General features: G+C 46.3%; 1 protein-coding gene across 1 annotated transcript in view; it reads right to left on the minus strand.

Moving 5' to 3' along the window:
- als2b (alsin Rho guanine nucleotide exchange factor ALS2 b) overlaps positions 1-22,894 on the minus strand; it is a 191,511-nt gene that overhangs the window by 28,662 nt on the left and 139,955 nt on the right. Inside the window, 2 exon segments of the mRNA XM_038787998.1 lie at positions 4,149-4,226; positions 9,648-9,759. Of these exon segments, the coding sequence (XP_038643926.1) occupies positions 4,149-4,226; positions 9,648-9,759 (190 nt within the window).

A 22,894-nucleotide genomic window follows, 5' to 3' on the forward strand; every position in this document is an offset into this window, starting at 1 on the left:
CGGGGTGTTGTACCTGGCCAGACTTTAGGTATCCTATGATGGCCAGGAATATTACTTTGGGACACCGGAGGTGGTGTATGACTTTATCAGGGATCATAAACTGGGGGAGAGCTGAATGGTGACTTTGGATTGATGTTATGTCCGTGAAAGTTGGATTTTGTTATTGTTCGCCGATGTGGGGGGGGGGGGGGGGGGGGGGGGGGATGGGTTATGAGGAAGGGGGGATTGCAAGGTGGCAGATATGGAGGATGAGTGTGGTCATGAGCAGGGCATTAATGGGCAAGGCAGAACCCAAGAGTGGTGGACACTACAGCGGGGTGGAGGCATAAGCTTCCGAGGAGAATTGCGACATGGAATGTCCACGGGATAAATGGGCCGGTCAAGAGGTGCCAGGTGTTCGCACACCTGAAGAGCTTGAGCGCGGAGGTGATTTTCGTGCAGGAGACGCATCTCCGGGTGAAAGATTAGATGAGGCTGAAGAAGGGATGGGTGAGACAAGTGTTTCATCCAGGGTTTGATTCAAAGTCAAGGGGGTGGCCATTTTGTTGAGCAAGAATACGGGGTTTACTGTGGCCAAGGAGGTGTGTGGGGGGGGGGCAGGTTTTTGATAGTGAGTGGGTTGTTAGAGGGGACGCTGGTGTTGTTGGTAAACGTGAATGTGCCTAATTGGGATGATGTTGGTTTTGTAAAGCATTTACTGGGCGTGATTCTAGACCTGGACTCTCACCAGTTGATCATGGTTGTGAAATGGAGCCGAAGTTGGTTGGACAGGTCCAGCCCTAGGTGGTTGGGAAGGTCAAGAATGGCGAAAGAGCTGGGAGGGTTCATGGAAAGGATGGGGATGGTGGATCCGTGGAGGTTTAGGAACCCAGGAAGAAGGGAGTATTCCTTCTTCTCGTATGTGTATAGGGTGTATTTCAGGATTGATTTTTCCGTGGTGAGCCAGGCGGTGCTGATGGGGGCAGTAGTGGCGGAATATGCAGGAATTAGGATCTCAGACCATGCCCCGCACAGGTTAGATGTGAGGCTTTGTTCGGGACAGGTGCAGAGGTTGTGGTGGAGGTTGAACTTGGGACTATTGGCAGATAAGGAGTTTTGTGAGAAGGTGAGAGTGGCGATTATGAACTACTTGGGGCTTAACCAGAATGGTGAGGCGTCAGCAGCTACGTTTTGGGAGGTTTTGAAGGCGATGGTCCGAGGGGAAATTATTTCATTCAAGGCCTTTAGGAATAGGATGAAGAGAGAAGGGCACCGGCCATTATTGGACGAGACAGTGGAGGTGGACAGGAGATACTCAGCCCCCACAAAGAAGCTGTTGACAGAGAGAAAGAAGTTGCAGGGACTGTTTGACCAGTTGACAACAGACAAGGCAGTGGGGCAGCTGCGGACGGCGAGGCGGGTGCAGAATTAGTATGGGGAGGAGGTAAATCGTATGTTGCCCCACCAGTTGCGGTGTCAGGTGGCGTCCAGGGAAATTTTGCAGGTGAGGACAGAGAAGGGGAGGCGGTGTTGGAGCCTGAGAGGATAAGTGAGGTGTTTAAGGCGTTTTAGGAGGGCTTGTACAGAGCTGAGCGGTGGGGAGGCGGAAGACATGGGGCGGTTTCTGGATAGGTTGGAGTTGCCAGAGTTGAGGGATGGGAAGAGGCCGGCATTGAGGTTAAGGGAGGTGATAGAATGTATTAGTAAATGCAGTCGGGGAAGGCCCCAGGGCTGAAAGGCTTTCCGATGGAGTTTTACAAGCAGTTTGCGACGGAGGTGGCCCGCCACCTGGTGACTATGTTTAGTGAGGCGGTGGAAAAGGGGGAGTTACTGGCTACGTTCACGCAAGCATCAATTATGTTGACCCCAAAAAAGGAAAAGGACCCACTGGAGTGCGAGTCCTACAGACCCATTTTGTTGCTAAACATGGACACGAATGTCCTGGCGAAGATGTTGGCGTATAGGTTGGAGGGGTGCGTCCCGAAGATGGTTTTAGAGGACCAAACTGGCTTTCTGAAGGGGAGGCAGCTCTCTAGTAACATTAGGAGGTTGCTGAATGGAATTATGACTCTGTTAGGGGACGGGAGCCAGAGATTACTGTGTCCATGAACACGTGACGGCATTTGACCCGGTCAAGTGGAGGTACCTGTTTGAAGTTCTGGGATGGTTTGGGTTGGGACCGCAATTTGTGGCACGAGTTCAATAGTTGTATGCGCCCCCCTCCCCCGCGTGGCTAGTGTTCAAACAAACGAGACGAATTTGGACTAATTTGGGTTGCATAGCGGGAAGAGGCAGGGTGCCCGCTGTCACCGTTGTTATTTGCGGAGGCGATCAAGCCCTTTGTAATGGCCTTTCAGGCGTTGGCCGAGTGGTGAGGGGTTGTACGGAGCACCGGGATCACTGTAGAGGGACGACTTGTTGTTGTTTGTGTCGGATCCGTTGGAAAGTATGGGCAGAATTATGGGCTTGTTGGAGATTCGGGCTTTTTCCGGCTATAAGCTGAACGTAGGGAAAGTGAGGTTTTCCCGGTGGATTGGATTTGTTTATTGTCATCTATATGGAGGTACAGTGAAAAGTATTGTTCTGTGCACAGTTCAGACAGATCATGCCATACATGAAAAAAAAAACATCGGGCAATCATAAATACACAATGTAAATACATAAGACACAGACATCGGGTGAAGCACTATTCAGTAACTGAGAAGATGTGTGAGATCAGATCAGTCCATCTAGAGTCGTTTCGGGGTCTGGTAACAGCGGGGAAGAAGCTGTTTTTAAAATCTGTTAGTGCGTGAATGCAGCAGGGTGGGGGGGGGGGGGGGGGGAACCTGGGGGCGCAACCATTTAAGGTGACAAGGAAGCGGTTTAGGTATCTGGGGATTCAGGTAAGGTACGAGTGGGCCACAATGCTCAATAGGTTGAACTTGAAGCGGTTAGTGAAAGAGGTTAAGGCCTGTAGGGGCTCAGGTTTCAGGGGGCCTTGGTGACGGCCCCATTGCGGGACTTTGCGCAAAAGGAGCTGTCGACATTCGGATTAAGCGGAAATGAGAGGGGGAGTTGGGGAGGGAGATCGGATGGGGTCTCTGGTGTGAGGTGATGCGGCGAATGAACACAACTTCCTCCTGTGCGAGAATGAGCTTGATTCAGTTTAAAGTGGTGCACAAAGTCCACATGACTCAGGCTCGGATGAATGGGTTCTTCCCAGGGATAACAGATGGTTGTGAGGTGTGGGCAGGGGCCAGCGAATCATGTTCACATGTTTTAGGGTTGCGAGAGGTTAGAGAGCTTCTGGTGACAGTATTTGGGACCTTATCGAGGATCGAGGGGCCCGAGGTGAAGCCGGACCCCAGCCTCTCCGATTGCCCGGCGACAGATTCTTTTGAATTGGAGGCCAGATACGTCACGGGGGGTTGCAGCCGAACCAGGAGACTTGCACGAGTTTCTCTGGTTGAAAAAAAGTTAAGTTTGCCTTAAGGGTGTCAGAAGACGGCTTTGAGGTACGGTGAAGGCCGTTCATGATAATATTTGAGGAGCTGTTTGTTGCGGAGGGTGTGTGTCTGAGTGTTGTGTGGGGGTTGGGGGGGGGGGGCTCCAGCAACTTTACCATGGCTAACCTCAGCAACCTTCTACGACGACTCTGTAATTTTATGCTCCGTTTTTAAAAATAAATTTAGTGTATCCAATTAATTTTTTCCAATTAAGGGGCAATTTAGCGTGACCAATACACCTAGCCTGCACATCTTTGGGTTGTGGGGCGAAACCCACGCTAACACGGGGAGAATGTGCAAACTCCACACGGACAGTGACCCAGAGCCGGGATCGAACCTGGGATCTCGGCGCCGTGAGGCTGCAGTGCTAACCCACTGCGCCACCGTGCTGCCCTATGCTCCCTTTTACACTCTGCCATTAATCTTTGCAATCAGCAAACATGGATCTTTGACACCTGATTGTTATTCAAATTAATTAATAAATATAACGCAAGGATAGTTGAGGCCCCCGCACAGCTCCTTGTGTGACATCACTCATCACATACTCCAACTGAAGTATCACCCACCTTATCCTTAGTCTCTCTCTTCTACTGTCTGATTTTCTCCGCGACATTAGAATAATTTGACTGGAATTTTACCCCAATATTGCTCATACTATAACCTACAATCATATGGCTTTACCTTTCCATTTAAGATCCAGTCATCAGAGAACTCTCCCTCGAAGCTGGTGTCATCCTCGGAGAGCAGGATACCATAGCCCTGGACAAGTGAAGCAGGTACATAATTTTTGGTCAGTACACACAGGCGGAGGCTCCCTTTACAACAGCAACCCCCCCCCCCCCAAACAGGGCGAGGCTCCCTTCACCACAGGCCTCCCACCCTCTGCAGGGTGAGGCTCCCTTCACCACAGGCCTCCCAACCTCCTCAGGCAGAGGTTCTCTCACCACAGGCTTCCCACCCTCCTCAGGCAGAGGTTCTCTCACCACAGGCTTCCCACCCTCTGCCAGGCGAGGCTCCCTTGACAACAGGCCCCAACCTTTGCACGCATCTATATTTATTCCAAGTGCTGCACATTGCAAGCACACATCTCCCAACTCAACAACCTGTTTTAATCAGTGTTATAGACTGAATCCTCAAATCTCAAGAGGGAAGATGAGAAATTTATCCCCCTGTTGTTTTCCCCATCCCAGTTCTTGGAATCTGAAATGTTCTCCCTGACAAGGTGATGGAAGGGGATTCCATAAATAATATATTTTTTTGAAGCTGGACAGTTACTAGAGGATGAGGAACTTACACAGGGATAGGAGTAAAAGTGATGATGTGACACTAATCATGACTGTTCTTTCAAAGAGTTAGCAGAGGCAAAATGGGCCAAATGGCCCTCCTTCTGTGCTGGAAGGTTTCTATGATTTGAAACAGCCCACGTCCCTGTGGAAAGAAAACCACTTATTCTCTTGGTGACCATGTTAAACAAATGGCTGCCTATCACTGACTCCTTAGAGGGAAAAATATTTCAATGTCTCCTTTATCACAACTCTTCATAATTTAAAAACTCCACTAATCACCTCACATTCTACTCTGTTCCAATGGAAATACTCCCCACAGTATCTCATCTCTCCTCAAAACCATGGGCGGGATTCTCTGGCTGCATTTGCCCGGTGACCAGACAGACAATCCCGAGGCAAATTGATTTCTTCTTTGTCAGCGTCTCGCCCGTGGTGTTCTTGCGGCGGGCAGGGTAAAGAAATCAACCCCATAATTCACATCCCCGAATCTATACTGTCTGCTCTAGGTTGTGTCTGGTACCTTTCTCCAAAGCCCCAAATTCTGCCTTTCCATCATTTTATTCACCTGCACTCACATTTCCAAGGAATTATATATTTGAACCCCATAGGGATCTCGCTCTTCATCCACACTCTTCGGTGACTATCCATTGTGTATGCTCCCTTCTATTCCTTGTTTATTTTCCCAGAATGCATCAACTCAGCCTATATTAACCTGTATCTGCCCCACGTCGACTCATTCCGTTAATCTATGGGAACCAAAATGATTTTATTCCTTTATTTTTTTATTTTTTTTTTAAACAGGCCTTCTTGCTGTTGTTTGTTTGGGAACTCCTGCCCACAAATTCATCCTGGTATTGAGAAATTATGACCAGTGGCCCTTCTTTAAAAAAATTAAAAATAAAATAATTCGCAGGCTGTGATTGTTGTTGGCAAGGCAAGGAATTATTACCCATCTTTTTACAGCAGAGTGTTTTTCTCGGCCATTTCAGAGAGAGGGCATTTAAGAATCCACAATGCTGTGGGTTCGGAGTCACATGTAGGCCAGACCAGATAAGGGTGGTTGATTTCCTTCCCTAAAGGACATTAGTGAACCAGAGCGGTTTTTATGACAATTCAGTCATTAATACTGACAATAGGGCAGCACGGTGGCCTAGTGGTTAGCACAATCGCCTCACGGCGCTGAGGTCCCAGGTTCGATCCCGGCTCTGGGTCACTGTCTGTGTGGAGTTTGCACATTCTCCCCGTGTATGCGTGGGTTTCGCCCCCACAACCCAAAAATGTGCAGAGTAGGTGGATTGGCCACGCTAAATTGCCCCTTAATTGGAAAAAATAATTGGGTAATCTAAATTTATAAAAATAAATAAAAAATAAAAAATTAATACTGACAATAGATATTTTTTTTTAAAGACTTGGGGCTTATCATTTCATGAACCAAATTTAAATATCCCAGCTACCTTGGTGGGATTTAGAACATAGAACATGGACTATTAGTCTCGTAACAGAATGACGACACAACTATGCTCTTCCCACGACCCTGCTGAGGGCGGTTTAAATGTTGAGTTAGATATAGTCCATACTTGGATCAATAATTAAGAAGCAGGAGGTGCTTCAGGCTGCCAGGTATCGGACTGAAGGTGAGACAAAGCACAAGAGATAAGGCCAGTGTCAGTTACAAAACAAGGAGTTCAGATCCAGCAGGAACAGTTCAGTCAGTAACACAAGATTTCATCCAGCGGAATTACATGGAACATACAGTGCAGAAGGAGGCTATTCGGACCATTGAGTCTGCATCGACCCACTTAAGCCCTCACTTAACCCTATCCCCGTAACCCAATAACCCCTCCTAAGAGGGTTATTGCTCACTAAGGGCAATTTTATCATGGTCAATCCACCTAACCTGCACGTCTTTGGACTGTGGGAGGAAACTGGAGCATCCGGAGGAAACCCACACAGACATAAGAACATCAGAACATAAGAACTAGGAGCAGGAGTAGGCCATTCAATGAGATCATGGCTGATCTTTTTGTGGACTCAGCTCCACTTACCCGACCACTCACCATAACCCTGAATCACTTTATTCTTCAAAAAAACTATCTATCTCTATCTTAAAAACATTTAATGAAGGAGCCTCGACTGCTTCACTGAGCAAGGAATTCCATAGATTCACAACCCTTTGGGTGAAGAAGTTCCTCCTCAACTCAGTCCTAAATCTACTTCCCCTTATTTTGAGGCTGTGCCCCCCTAGTTCTGCTTTCACCCGCCAGTGGAAACAACCTGCCCGCATCTATCCTAACTATTCCCTTCATAATTTTAAATGTTTCTATAAGATTCCCCCCTCAACCTTCTAAATTCCAACGAGTACAGTCCCAGTCTACTCAACCTCTCCTCGTAATCCAACCCCTTCAGCTCTGGGATTAACCTAGTAAATCTCCTCTGCACACCCTCCAGCGACAGTACGTCCTTTCTCAGGTAAGGAGACCAAAACTGAACACAATTATCCAGGTGTGGCCTCACTAACATCTTATACAATTGCAGCATAACCTCCCTAGTCTTAAACTCCATCCCTCTAGCATTTAAGGACAACATTCCATTTGCCTTCTTAATCACCTGTTGCACCTGTAAACCAACTTTTTGCGACTCATGCACTAGCACACCCAGGTCTCTCTGCACAGCAGCATGTTTTAATATTTTATCATTTAAACAATAATCCCTTTTGCTGTTATTCCTACCAAAATGGATAACCTCACATTTGTCAACATTGTATTCCATCTACCAGATCCTAGCCCATTCACTTAACCTATCCAAATCCCTCTGCAGACTTCCGGTATCCTCTACACTTTTTGCTTTACCACTCATCTTAGTGTCATCTGCAAACTTGGACACATTGCACTTTGTCCCCAACTCCAAATCATTTATGTAAATTGTGAACAATTGTGGGCCCAATACTGATCCCTGAGGGACACCACTAGCTACTGATTGCCAACCAGAGAAACACCCATTAATCCCTATTCTTTGCTTTCTATTAATTAACCAATCCTCTATCCATGCTATTACTTTACCCTTAATGCCATGCATCTTTATCTAATGCAGCAACCTTTTGTGTGGCACCTTGTCAAAGGCTTTCTGGAAATCCAGATATACCATATCCATTGGCTCCCCATTATCTACCGCACTGGTAATGTCCTCAGAAAATTCCACTAAATTAGTTAGGCACGACCTGCACTTATGAGCCCATGCTGCGCCTGCCCAATGGGACCATTTCCATCCAGATGCCTTGCTATTTCTTCCTTGATGATAGATTCCAGCATCTTCCCTACTACCGAAGTTAAGCTTACTGGCCTATAATTACCCGCTTTCTGCCTACCTCCTTTTTTAAACAGTGGTGTCACGTTTGCCAATTTCCAATCCGCCGGGACCACCCGAGTCTAGTGAATTTTGGTAAATTATCACTAGTGCATTTGCAATTTCCCATGCCATCTCTTTTAGCACTCTGGGATGCATTCCATCAGGGCCAGGAGACTTGTCTACCTTTAGCCCCATTAGCTTGCCCATCACTACCTCCTTAGTGATAGCAATCATCTCAATGTCCTCACCTGTCATAGCCTCATTTCTATCAGTCACTGGCATGTTATTTGTGTCTTCCACTGTGAAGACCGACCCAAAAAACCTGTTCAGTTCCTCAGCCATTTCCTCATCTCCCATTATTAAATCTCCCTTCTCATCCTCTAAAGGACCAATATTTACCTTAGCCACTCTTTTTTGTTTTATATATATTTGTAGAAACTTCTACTATCTGTTTTTATATTCTGAGCAAGTTTACTCTCATAATCTATCTTACTCTTCTTTATAGCTTTTTTAGTAGCTTTCTGTTGCCCCCTAAAGATTTCCCAGTCCTCTAGTCTCCCACTAATCTTTGCCACTTTGTATGCATTTTCCTTCAATTTGATACTCCCTTATTTCCTTAGATATCCACGGTCGATTTTCCCTCTTTCTACTATCCTTCCTTTTTATTGGTATAAACCTTTGCTGAGCACTGTGAAAAATCGCTTGGAAGGTCCTCCACTGTTTCACCATAAAGTCTTTGCTCCCAGTCTACCGTAGCTAGCTCTTCTCTCATCCCATTGTAATCTCCTTTGTTTAAACACAAAACACTAGTATTTGATTTTACCTTCTCACCCTCCATCTGTATTTTAAATTCCACCATATTGTGATCGCTCCTTCCGAGAGGATGCCTAACCATGAGATCATTAATCAATCCTGTCTCATTATACAGGACCAGATCTAGGACCACTTGTTCCCTCGTAGGTTCCATTACATACTGTTCTAGGAAACTATCACGGATACATTCTATAAGCTCCTCCTCAAGGCTGCCTTGACCGACCTGGTTAAACCAATAGACATGTAGATTAAAATCCCCCATGATAACTGCTGTACCATCTCTACATGCATCAGTTATTTCTTTGTTTATTGCCTGCCCCACCATAATGTTACTATTTGGTGGCCTATAGACTACTCCCATCAGTGACTTTTTCGCCTTACTATTCCTGATTTCCACCCAAATGGATTCAACCTTATCGTCCATAGCACCGATGTCATCCCTTACTATTGCCCGGATGTCATCCTTAAATAACAGAGCTACACCACCTCCCTTACCATCCACTCTGTCCTTCCGAATAGTTTGATACCCGTGGATATTTAACTCCCAGTCTTGACCATCCTTTAACCATGTTTCAGTAATGGCCACCAAATCATAGTCATTCACGATGATTTGCGGGGAGAACGTGCAGACCTTGCACAGACAGTGACACAGCGGGGAATCGAACCCGAGACCCTGGCACTGTGAAGCCACAGTGCTATCCACTTGAGCTACGGTGCTTCATGAAGAAAGACTCACCACCATTTTATTGTTGCTGAAGGCACCCTCGTAGTACAGGCCAAACTGAGTGACCACAACTCCGTTGCCATGGCGAACATCATCCAACCACATGCCCATGTACTTCTCACCCCTGAAACAAGGAAGACAGCTGCATTTGTGCAATAGGTTTATGATTGGGTAAAATCTGACAACTTCCATGCATCCTCTCTACCAAAAGGGAAAAAAAGTTAAAATAGGAGGTAAACTGCACGACTGCAGAGTTTTGCAAGTAGAATGTTCAAGATTGGCATTACTTGTATAAGGAAGGTGGGTAAGTCTCATATTTGGGCAAGGGCCCTCTAATGGATCTAGACAATAGGTGAACAAACCAAAACAAAGAAGAGAGAAAACAGTGAAGGAGAGCAAAAGAGTGTGAGGGAGGACACAAACCAAAAAGAACAAGAGGGGGAAGCAGGCACGGAATTCGGACAGAACTCAGATTACAACATGTCGAATAAACCCAGCAATACAATACAAACATCTCTTCCGTAAAAGAGCGGACATCAAAACAATGCTGACTCATCAGTGTACTGATACATCTATGTTAACCCAGGGGCTTCATGTACGTGGCCGACACATCCTTACCACCAAATGACAACTCTGTAAATTGATCTTCACGTCCAGGTCCAGTTGCCGTTTCATATTTATAATGGAATCTGATTTCACCGAGGTGGTATATTGCGGATCATAATAAATCTCTCTCTAGCCTCTTTCCAGCTGCTGAAACCCATGTGTAGGACCTCAGTCCTTCTCCATCCTGTGTAATCTGTCCAAAGATGTGCAAGTTAGGTGGGGTTAGAGGGATAGGGCGGGGTATTGGACCTGTGTGGGGTGCTCTTTCAGAGGGTCGGTGCAGATTCGATGGGCCGAATGGCCTCCTTCTACACTGTAGGAATTCTATGTTTGCTGAGACCTGTTGCCAGGACACATTTGTAGGCAACAGGTCTCAGCTGCCCAGCCACTTTACTAAAATGAACTATTTATTTAAAGTGTTCTTTACTCAGCATTTTCCACTCTCCCCTTCCTCTTTCTGTTTTACTGTAGTCCCTTGGTTTAAATTACTTAGCACCCGCCCCTCCCCGCACCTAATTCCCACTATCACCATTTTCCCATTTTAAAGTTTCCACGCTGTTTACAATTTGTTCCTTTTAACTGTTCAGTCGGGCAGCACGGTGGTACAGTGGTTAGCACTGCTGCCTCACGATGCTGATGATCTGGGTTCGATCCTGGCCCCAGGTCAGTGTCCGTGTGGAGTTTGCACATTCTCCCCGTGTCTACATGGGTATCACCCCCACAACCCAAAAAGATGTGCTGGGTAGATGGATTAAAAGTAATTTTTAAAAAACTGTTCACTCTGTTCTCTTGCAGAGATACCCTGTCAATATTGATCTCCCACCCACCAGTTTTCACTGCCCAGTCAACCCTCAGCAACACCATAATGAATGCTTCCTTACAACTGCTTGATGCTGAAGAGTCAACTGATTGGCAATTCTTTAATAATTGGAGCATCATTGGAGCACGGTGGCGCAGTGGTTAGCATTCCTGATTACGGTGCTGAGGACCTAGGTTCGATCCCGGCCCTGGGCGACTATCCGTGCGGAGTTTGTACATTCTCCCCGTGTCTGCGTGGGATTCGCGCCCACAACCCAAAGATGTCCAGGGTAGGTGGATTGGCTATATCTTTTTATTAAAACAGTAAAAAATATATACAAGGCTAAACAGTACAAACACTAATTTTGCATTGGAAAAACAGGGTACCCTTCCCTCTTGTCCCTTAATTGGAAAAAAAATTGGGTACTCTAAATTTAAAAAAAATAATGGAGCACCAAGTTAACTCAGTTTGACACAAACACACAACTTACCTGCAAATTTGCACTCTCACCAAATTCCTGTCATAAAGTCTTCACTCTGGGGTTGAAGTTCACCCCTTTCTCGGTGTGTGTTCCTTATGTGGGAGCTGGCTATACATAAATTGGTTGCTGCATTTTCTATATTACAACAGCTACTTCATCTTAATTGCATTGCTGAAAAGAGGCACCTGTGAGCTTGTAAAGTGGCTCATTTACACTTGTTATAAGCGACATTCATACACACACAGGGATCCGTTCTGTGCAAACAAAAGGAACATGTTCAAGCCTACCCGGGAGCTCGGGGAACCGATAGTTCCCCAAGCTTTCTCCATGGCAAAGCCTCGACCAGAGTTGACATAATAATAATAATAATAATAATAATAATAATATTTTATTGTCACAAATAGGCTTACATTAACATTGCAATGAAGTTACTGTGAAAAGCCTTACTTCGCCACATTATGGCACCTGTTCGGGTACAGATGGAGAATTCAGAATGTCCAAATTATCTAACTTGCCAACCTGTCAAGCACTTTTTTCTCCTGTAGTATAAATTGTGATTGTTTGAAATTTGGCATTCTTGTCTGACCTGATGAGTGCGAGATGAAAAACTTTGACTGCATTCCCTCTCTCCAGCAATATTCAAATTCTGTTCTATGAAACAATTTCAAAAGTACTCCATCGGTTGTGGTGATATGGATGTTCCGTGGAAGTGAAGGGCGCTATAGGAATTCAAGTCTTCCTACCTTTCTTGGAAGGGACTCTAGAAGCGACTGTGTTGGACACAGGAAATCACATTGCAAGAGACATGTTAGTTACTTTGGGCAGATAGTTTTCAGACCAGATGTAGGAAATGCCGTGGAATGAGGGGAAGACACACAGCAACAGGAGTGGCTCAAACACGAGATCAGTTTTGTTGATTTGTCACAATACCCATGCTGGAATCACAGAATCACAGTAAATACAGTGAAGAGGCCCTTCGGGTCTGCACCAACACATGAAAAAACACCTCACCTGCCAACCTAATCCCATTTGCCAGCAGTTGGTCTTGCCTTGAATGTTATGACGTGCTAAGCACTCATCCAGGTTTTTGAACGCTATGAGGCAGCCCGCCTCTACCACCCTCCCAGGCAGTGCATTCCAGACCGTTGCCACCCTCTGGGTAAAGAAGTTTTTCCTCACATCCCTCCTAAACGTCCTGCCCCTCACCTTGAAGTTGTGACCCCTCAAGGGGAACAATTGCTCCTTATCCACCCTGTCCATATCTCTCAATCTTGTACACCTCGATCAGGTAGCCTCTCAATCTTCTCTGCTCCAACAAGAACAACCCAAGCCTATCCAGCCTCTTTTCATAACTGAAATGTTCAATTCTGGGCAACATCCTGGTGAATCTTTACTGCACCCCCTCCAGTGCAATCACATCTTTCCAATAATATTATCAGAATTGCACACTGTACTCTAGTTTAGGCCTCATCAAAGTTCTATGCAATTCCAACACAACCTCCCTTCTTTTGTAATCTATGCCTCGATTGATAAAGGCAAGTGTCCCATCTGTCTTTTTCACCACCCTATTAACCTGCCCTCTCGTCTTCAGAGATCTATGAACAAACATGCTAAGGACCCTTTGTTCCTCGGAACTTCCCATTGTCATTTTGTTCACTGACTACCTCCTTGTCAAACTTCTCCTTCCAAAATGTATCACCTCAGACTTTACTGGGTTAAATTCCATCTGTCACTTTTCTGCCCATTTGACCATGACATCTATATCTTCCTGTAACCCAAGACACTTAACCTCACTGTCAATCACCCAGCCAATCTTTGTGTTTATCTGCAAACTTACTGATCCTACCCCCCACATAGTCATCTATGTTGTTTATATAAATGCTGAATAATTGGGGACCCAGCACAGATCCCTGTGGAGGTCACTGGCTTCCAGTCACTAAAGCAGCCATCTGTCATCACACTGTCTCTTACAACTAATTTTGAATCCACCTCATCAAATTACCCTGTATCCCAAATGCATTTGCCTTCTTTACAAGTCTTCCATGTGGGACCTTGTCAAAGGCTTTGCTGAAATCCATATAAACTACATCAACTGCACTACCTTCACCTACACAACTGGTCACCCAAGCTCAAAAAATTCTATCACATTTGTTAGGCATGACCTCCCTCTGGCAAAGCCATGTTGATTATCCCTGATCAAACCTTGCCTCTCCAAGTGGAGATAGATTCTCTGCTTCAGAATTTTTCCAATAGTTTCCATACCCTGGCTTATTTATGCAACCCTTCTTAAATAGTGAATCATAGAATTTACAGTGCAGGAGGAGTCATTCGGCCCATCGAGTCTGCACCGGCCTTTGGAACACCCTACTAAAGCCCACATCTCCATCCCCGTAACCCAGTAACCCAACCTAAGCCTTTTTGGACAATAAGGACAATTTAGCATGGCCAATCCACCTAACCTGCATATCTTTGGACTGTGGGAGGAAACCGGAGCACCCAGAGGAAATCCACGCAGACATGGGGAGAAAGTGCAGAAGCCGCACAGAGAGTGACCCAAGGCGGCAATCAAACCTGGGACCGTGCAGCTGTGAAGCTATGGTGCTACCACTGTGCTACCATGCTGCCTGTGAACATTAGCCGTTCTCCAGTCCACTCCCATGGTCAGAGAGGAATTAAAAATTTGGGTCAGAGCCCCTGCAATCTCCTCCCTTGCCTCCCACAGCAACCTGGGACACAATTCAACCAGCTTGTAGATTTGTCCACTTTTGTCAACACCTCCAAGACCTTCTCACTCCCTGTGTCAATTTGCTCAAGAACCTCTCAGTCTCTCTCCCTTAGTTCCATACCTACATCATCGTTCTCTTGGGTGAAGATAGAGGTGAAGTATTCATTCAACACCCAAACAATGCCCTCTGGCTCCACCCACAGATTCCCCATTGGTCCCTAATGGGCTCTACTCTTTCCTTGGTTATCCTCTTCCCATTGATGTATAGACTATCTTGGGATTTTCCCTACTTATATCAACCAGAACTTTCTTATATCCCCTCTTTGCTCTCCTAATTGCTTTCTTAAGCTCCATCCTGCACTTTCTGTACTCCACAAATGCCTCCACTCATTTGCACCCCCTGTACTTGTTAAAAGCCTCTTTTCTTCATCATCGTATCCTGAATGTTTCTGGTCATCCATGGTTATCTGGGATTGTTACACCTTCCTATTACCCTAGAGGGAACATGTTGGGCCTGTACTCTCCCCATTTCGTTTTTGAAGCTCCCCCCCCCCCCCACTTCTTCTGTTGATTTCCCCACAAGCAACTCTTCCCAGTCTACCTTAGCCAGATCTATGCCTTATTTTACTAAAATCCGCTCTGGCCAATCCAAAACCTTTCTTTGCAACGTGTGTATTTCTTTAGTCCATAGCAAGCATTAATTGTACCATGGTGTGGTCGCTATCACTAAATGCTTCCCCACCAACATATCAATTATTCCCCAGAATTAGGTCCAACACTGTGCCATCCCTTGTTGGACCCTCTATATATTGACCTAAAACGTTCTCCTGTATACATTTTAAGAACTCCCTCCGCCTACTCCCTTAACACTAGGACTATCCCAGGGCGGCACGGTGGTGCAGTGGTTAGCACTGCTGCCTCATGCGCTGAGGGCCCAGGTTCGATCCCGGCCCCGGGTCACTGTCCACGTGGAATTTGCACATTCTCCCCATGTCTGCATGGGTCTTACCCCCACAACCCAAAGATATGCAGGGTAGGTGAATCGGTCACACAAAATTGTCCCTTAATCTGATCGACCTGTAATACTCCTGGCATTAAAGTAGAGGCCATCCAGCCTTGCTTTACTCCCTTGAAACCAAAGACGAGACCCCCAATTGTGACTCATGACTCAGAACGTGACCTCAGCTGGTAACATTGTCACGGCTGGGTGGAGCCACTGTGCTGCCCCAGCTCCACCCAGCCATGACAATGTTACCAGCTGGGGTCACGTTCTGAGTCGTGAGTCACAATTGGGGGTCTCATCTACGGTTTGGGATCTGGGCATTGATTAATGAGGCTCTTTTCAAAACAATAAAATCACCATCCATTGGATAAAGGAATACCCTTCTCCCTCCCTCCTGGCCAATACCTGGAGACCCTACATTCTGATATCAGGGAATGGTCACAATTAACCTCGATGGCAAACTGAATGACTGAATGAATTGCTGGAGCAGCATTGCAGGCACTGTCTCAGAGTGTTAAGCTGCATCAATATAAATACTGTGGCGACAAGAGCAGGTCAGAGGCTAGGAATCCTGTAGCAAGCAACTCGCCTCCCGATTCCCCAAAGTATGTTCGTAAGGCACAAGTCGGGAGTGTAATGGAATACTCTCCACTTGCCTGGATGAGTGCAGCTCCCATAACACTCAAGAAGCTCAACATCATCCAGGACAAAGCAGCTCACTTGATTGGCACCCCATCTACAAACATTCACTCCCTCCACAGACGGCAGCAGTGTACACCATCTACAAGATGCACTGCACAAACTCACCAAGGCTCCTTAGACAGTACCTTTCAAACACATGGCCTCTACCATCTAGAAGGACAAGGGCAGCAGATACCTGGGAACCCCATCACTTGGAGGTTCCTCTCCAAGTCACTCACCACCCTGACTTGGAAATATATAGCCGCTCCTGCACTGTCGCTGGGGCAAAATCCTGGAACTCCCTAACAGCACTGTGGGTGTACCTACACCACATGGACTGCAGCAGCTCAAGAAGGCTGCTCATCACCACCTTCTCAAGGGCAATTAGGGACGAACTGTAGCCATCTAAGATGGACACTGGGCTACAAAATGGAGAACTGCTAAGATTGCAGGGAAAAACAGTCATAGTGAGGACAAACAGCTTGCAGAAGACTGTTTTGCATTCTGCACGTACAGAAACCAGTTTCTAGCCAGGTGCAGAGTTTCAGCCAAAGGTGCAAATGGGAAACAGATCTGCATAGTAATGAGGTGATCCAGATCCAGACCCCGGACAATAGAAACATTTAAGTATCAATGGATACTTTTCCATAGACGCCCAGACAGAATGGCGCCAAAGCAACCAACACAAAGAGCCGTAGGGACCGCCCCACCCATCAAGGAACGACCCTAAGATTGGGGAGTTTGAAAGATATCGATTGGGAAAGACCCAATCGATACCTGGCAGGTGAAAGAACCTGCCCCAAGGGGCACGGACTTCTAGGACCTATAAGAGTAGGTCCCGCACATTGTTCGGTCTGTTGTTTTGCTCCGGCCCAGACCTGTTACATCGCATCCTGACTACAGTTTCATCACCGGCCGTTGAGCCTCAGCCATCGAACTGTAAGTGCCAACACAACGATCGCTACGTGATCCAGACCTTGCTAGCCCTTGACAACTTTGCGAATCAGAAAGTTACAGACCAAGAACGGGACGAAGGCCTTGCTCCCTGACCTTGCCTGTTCCTGTCTAGATAAGTATTTAGTTGTTTAGTATTAGAAGTAAGTTAGTCTCTTTAGCGTATGCATGTGTATTTATTATATTTGTTATAATAAACACCAATCGTTTGGACTTACTAATCGGTGTACGGATTTATTACTTTGAACCTGACCTTGACATACTTGTGACGGTGTCTCAATACGGCACCTGGCGACTCCGAGCATAATTACACATACAGAGCCATAGTAGTGTTAAGCACACGGCCTTTAAACGGAGGCGTGTTAATCACACTCCAGTAAAACGAGCAACGGAACAATAAATGTTGGCCTAGCCAGCGATGGCTACATTCCAATAATGAGTTTTTATGAAATCAACCCTCAAATGCTGGGATATTTTAATGGAGGAAAGAGATTCTCGATAATGCTTGTTATTTAGCGATGGAGAGTTACAGGCTTGTTTAAATGACGAGCATGAATGGAGTGGGTGAAGTTTACCATTTTGTGATGCAGAAGCAGACAGGAGATGAGAGACCTCACTAATGAGCCTGAAAGCTACCACCAGAGCAAAACACAAAAGTTGCTGAACCAGATACAAAGGCTCTGTTGGCAGCACAACTTCAGACGGTGAGGAGCAGGGGTATGTGGTATTGTGCGAAGCAAAATAATGGCATGATGGGAAAACTAGTCAAGTCTTCTTGGTACAATTGAATTTAAACTGACTTCACATAACCTAAGGCACAGATACAAATAGCCGAGGTCAACTTGACCTGAGAACTGGCTGACTCTAAAACTCAGATAAGACGTGTTCGTCATGAGACTAGAGCAGTCTAAATACATACGATAAGCTAAAAAACTGTCTCTTCCTGTACTTCAACAAATTTGTCCATCCCTTAAAACAAAGACAAGATAATGACATGAGACCCCAGTCCCCTAAAGGTCAGCAAGGAGACGCCATTGTAATGATTATTACTTATGTTTTACTTTTGATCAAATTCCTGACCAAGCTGTATTCATGTTATCTTGATCCTATACTATATAAAAATCGTCTTATTCTTCTGTGATATTGCAGACTTGGGACGGACGCAGCAGTTTGTACTTGACTGCCTTCCGACTTCAAGTCTCAGCCATACTGCTAGCAGTCAGTTCTAATTCGTAAATAAAGTTCAGTTTTGCTTACCTAATGAATCATGTTTGCATTTTTCTATCACAGTACAGAAGCGGGGAAAATATTGACTACGACAGGTAGACAAGAAAGAGGAAAAGTCCAGTCCACAACAAGGCCACTGACCTCAATCAGATACCATTTGGAGAACTGCAAGTTGGCCCATTGCCCTCAAACTAAGAGAGGGGAAAACCGAGCCAAGGTTTCTGATGCTAATCGACTGGACAAGCCGCTGATACTCACAATGGCTAAATAAGCAATTCACACTCACTGTGGCTGTTCACAACAAGGCGACTACTCTGGCAAAATAGTGTCCAGGGGCCGCATTTTAACCAAGTGGATGTGGGGAGAGGGGTGGTACTGGATGATTTTTGGACTGAACATGGTTGGGAACAAACCTACAGTGGACACACGACAATCTGGCAACAGATTTATTAACACCAGGATCTGTCTCACAAACGGTGCAATAGGTTTTGATGCCTGTAGTTCAAATAAAATACTTGGTTCCCCTGCAGTGAGTCACAGTGCCAATTGCTGATTATGTTCAATCTTGTGATGGGCCACACTTGGGCAAGGTTTTTGTTACCTTTCAGCCAGGTCAGGCTGCCATTGGACAGGGTGCCATGCAGGGGTGAGGTTTTCCATGCATGGGGGCAGAGAAAAGGAGAAGGGTAAAAGAATGGATGATGCCTGGGCTCACCCTGTGCCTCCCGTTGCCTGGTCAATAAGGTGCGCTGATGATGGCGCCTGGGACGTCCACGGCCAGGACCATCCCACCCTCCTGGCGGGGGAAGGACGTTTGACGGCTGGCGTCCTGCAAGGGGACAAGAAAAGTCAGAAAAAGCGGAGAGAAGATAAAATACAGAGTGGATTCCGCTCACCACCTACCCTTCCACACACTTCCCTCATTCCCTGTCTTGACACTCTCGTGGGGGAGAGTCCCATAGGCACCAGCTTCTCAGTACATGCCCTGCACCTTCCGAGCACTTTCTCAAGTGACTATCCTTATGCGAGAACTCAGAAATAGTTTGTAGGAAAGCTACTCCACTGTGAGGAGCATTGTGGGCAGGTCCATCCACAGCTGGTGCAAAGGACCCACAGCGATCAGGGAGTGGAGAACCTGGTCAATGTCCTCCTCCTGAACCCAGGCTAATCATCAGATCCCAACTGCTGGTGAAGCACAGGCCAGAGATCAAACAAGGCTCTTGGGCCAACACAGTCTAACGTCTAAAACAAACCAGCAACTTTTACTCCACTGGAGGCAGGAGCTTTCCTCCCATTTTTCCATGGCCCTGACATTGATTGCAATAAAGTGCTTCAAGAGGTTGGTCATGAGGCACATCAACTCCATACTCCCTGAATGCCTTGATCCAGTGCAATTCGCATACCGCCGCAACAGGTCCTCAGCAGACAACATCTCCCTGGCCCTACACTCATCCCTGGAGCATCTCGACAACAAGGATTCCTACATCAGACTCCTATTTATTGACTACAGCTCTGCCTTCAACGCCATAATCCCAGCCAAGCTCATATCAAAGCTCCAAAACCTACGACTTGGCTCCTCACTCTGCAACTGGAACTTCACCTTTCCGATCCATAGACCACAAATCAGTAAGAATAAACAACACCACCTCCACGATAGTCCTCAATACCGGGGCCCTGCAAGGCTGTGTACTTAGCCCCCTATACACACACGACTGCATGGCAAAATTTGGCTCCAACTCCATCTACAAGTTTGTTGACGACATGACCAGTGGGTCGAATCACGAACAATGAGTCAGAATACAGGAGGGAGATAGAGAACATAGTAGAGTGGTATAACAACAACCATCTCTCCCTCAATGCCAGCAAAAAAAAGAGCTGGTCATGGACTTCAAGGAGCAAAGTACTGTACACACCCCTGTCAGCATCAACGTAGCCGAGGTGGAGATGGTTAGCAGTTACAAATTCCTAGGAGTGCACATCACCAAAAATCTGCCCTGGTCCACCCATGCCGATGCTACCATCAAGAAAGCACAACAGCGCCTATGCATCCTCAGGAAACTAAGCAAATTCGGCATGTCCGCACTGACTCCTGCCAACTTTTACAGATGCACCATAGAAAGCATCCTATCTGGCTGCATCACAGCCTGGTATGGCAACTGCTCAGCCTAGGACCGCAAGGAACTTCAGAGATTGTGAACACCGCCCAGTCCATCACACGAACCTACCTCCCATCCATTGACTTCATCTACACCTCCCGCTGCCTGGGGAAAGCGGGCAGCATAACCAAAGACCCCTCCCATCCGGCTTACTCACTCTTCCAACTTCTTCCGTCGGGCAGGAGATACAAAAGTCTGAGAACACGCGTGGACAGGTTCAAAAACAGCTTCTTCCCCGCTGTTACCAGACTCCTGAATGGACTAATCGGATTAATACTGCACTCCTGTATGCATCACCCAATGCCAGTGTCTATGTATTTACATTGTTGCAACTTGTGTTGCCCCTGTGTTGCCCTATTACGTATTTTCTTTGCATGTACTATGATCTGTCTGACTGCACGCAGAAAAATACTTTTCACTGTACTTCAGTACACGTGACAATAAACAAATCCAATCCAATCCAAGCACTGGGAAAATTCCCTCAAAAGGGGTTGACTCTGTCAATGCCAAAAGGAGTCCATGTGGAAGTAAATGGCAGCAATGTGGAAAGGGCAGAGACCAAGGGGGTGGGTGGAACATAACAGAACCAAGATGGTCAAAGTGAGCATGACAGTCGAGAGCAAGGAGCAGCAGACAAAGTGAAGAGAGTCCCCGTGAATGAAACAAGACAAGAAACATGGGGTTAGCAGATGAATCAAGCGAGAGGCTGGCCAACTATTGGCTCAACATCAGAAATACAAACAGAGGAGGAGTTAATGCAGGACATTAAATAGGAGGTGGACAAAATTATGGCTTATCAAAGAAATTAAGGCCAAAAGGACAGATGTAAATTAGGAGGAGTTAGGCCATTCGGCCCCTTAAGCCTGTTCTACCAGTCAATAAGACCACGGCTGAACGGTTTGTGGCCTCAATGCCACTTTTCTGTCTGCCCCCATAACCCTTTCCTCCCTCGTCAATTAAGAATCGAACTCAGCCATAAATAAATTAAATGACCCCACCTCCACGGCTCTCTATAAGAGAGTTTCACAGACTAACGTACCAAGTAAGAAAAAAAATCTCTTCACCTCAGTTTTAAATGGAGACCGACCATTTTTAAGCTGTGTCCACTAGTTCTAGAATCCCCCAACATCCATTGTGTCACTATATCAGGGTCTGATATACTCAAATCTATTAGATCACTGCTCGTTCTTCTAAACTCCAATACAGGTTGGACTTGCTCAACATTCCCTCATAAGACGATCCCTTCAACCCAAATGAACCTTCTCTGAACTGCTTCATATAAAGTATTGGCTAGAAAATAACAATTGCATTCCATTTTCCAAAAATTCAGAACAGAGCGAATAAACAATATAACACAACTACCCAGTGTAAACACTCTCTGATCACACACTCCTCAGAGACATCTCTCTAGCCTTGTATCAGTTTGTATCATTCAATGTCCAGGATCCAAGTCCCACTCCAAAGTGCAGTACTCAGGGAGTGTTGTAGAGTGGAGGCCTTGTCGCCTTCCCGGCTCACCCCGCCCTGGTTTCAGTCCAGGATGGGAAGGGTTGTTGTGTGTCTCCTTCCCCAGAGGCCAATTAAGGTCCTCGAGGGCCTCCACCCACTGCAGCTGGGAAGGGTGGTGGTGGCAGTGGAGAACAGGACATCTGCTGATCAGTCTGCTGTCCGGCAGTAAATTGCCCCGAGTGGAGCCCGGACCCCTGATGCCAAACAGCAGGGTGCCTATTTGGGGCTCAAATCCCAAGGAGTCCTGCGGAAATGGGCACAGTGAGCACATCAACTTTCTCGCCTGTGAACCACCTCAAGGCAGCGACAGTGAAATGTCGCCGAAACAGAGGTCATGTTTAAGTGAGGCCTCACCTGCCATCTCACTTCTCTGTAATCAATCCCACTGTGCTATTCAATGCAGGACAGGGGGGCTGTGTGTGCTGGGCAGCATTTATCTGTCAACCAACTATACTAAAACAGATTATCTGGTCATTAGCTCATTGCTTTGCATGGGACTTTGTTGTTTAACAACTGCAGTTTCTACTTCAGAACAGTGTCACCATCCCGATAGCGGGATGAAAACACATTCAGTATCGTGGTCTTCAAAGTGAAGTTGGATAAATACTCAAAGGAAAAAAATACTGCAGGAATATGGGGAAGAGTGCTCAATTGCTTTTTGAAAGAGCCGACACAGACCTGATGGGCTGAATGGCCTCCCTCACTATACGATTCTACGAAAGGCACAAATATAAATATAAGCTCTTGCTGTCAATCTGCAGGTATTTAGGTAATCTTTGGAGATAGTTGATCACTGGAATGGCTGGCACTGAATTCAGTGTCCAGGTTCTCCAAAGCAGCTTTTGCTGACAACTATAATTTAAGCCTTTTTAATTTGTACTCTCCTCAAATAATGTTTTAAAAATAAATTTAGAGTCCCAATGCTTTTGCTTCCATTTAAGGGTCAATTTAGCATGGTCAATCCACCTACCCTACACATCTTTGGGTTGTGGGGATGAGACCCATGCAAACACGGAAGAATGTGGAAACGCCACACGGACAGTGACACGGGGCCGGGATCGAACCCGGGTCCTCAGCACCGTGAGGCAGCAGTGCTAATTCCTGCGTCACCGTGCCAC

This window comes from Scyliorhinus canicula, chromosome 2, assembly GCF_902713615.1.
Source record: "Scyliorhinus canicula chromosome 2, sScyCan1.1, whole genome shotgun sequence".
Classification (NCBI taxonomy): Eukaryota; Metazoa; Chordata; class Chondrichthyes; order Carcharhiniformes; family Scyliorhinidae; genus Scyliorhinus; species Scyliorhinus canicula.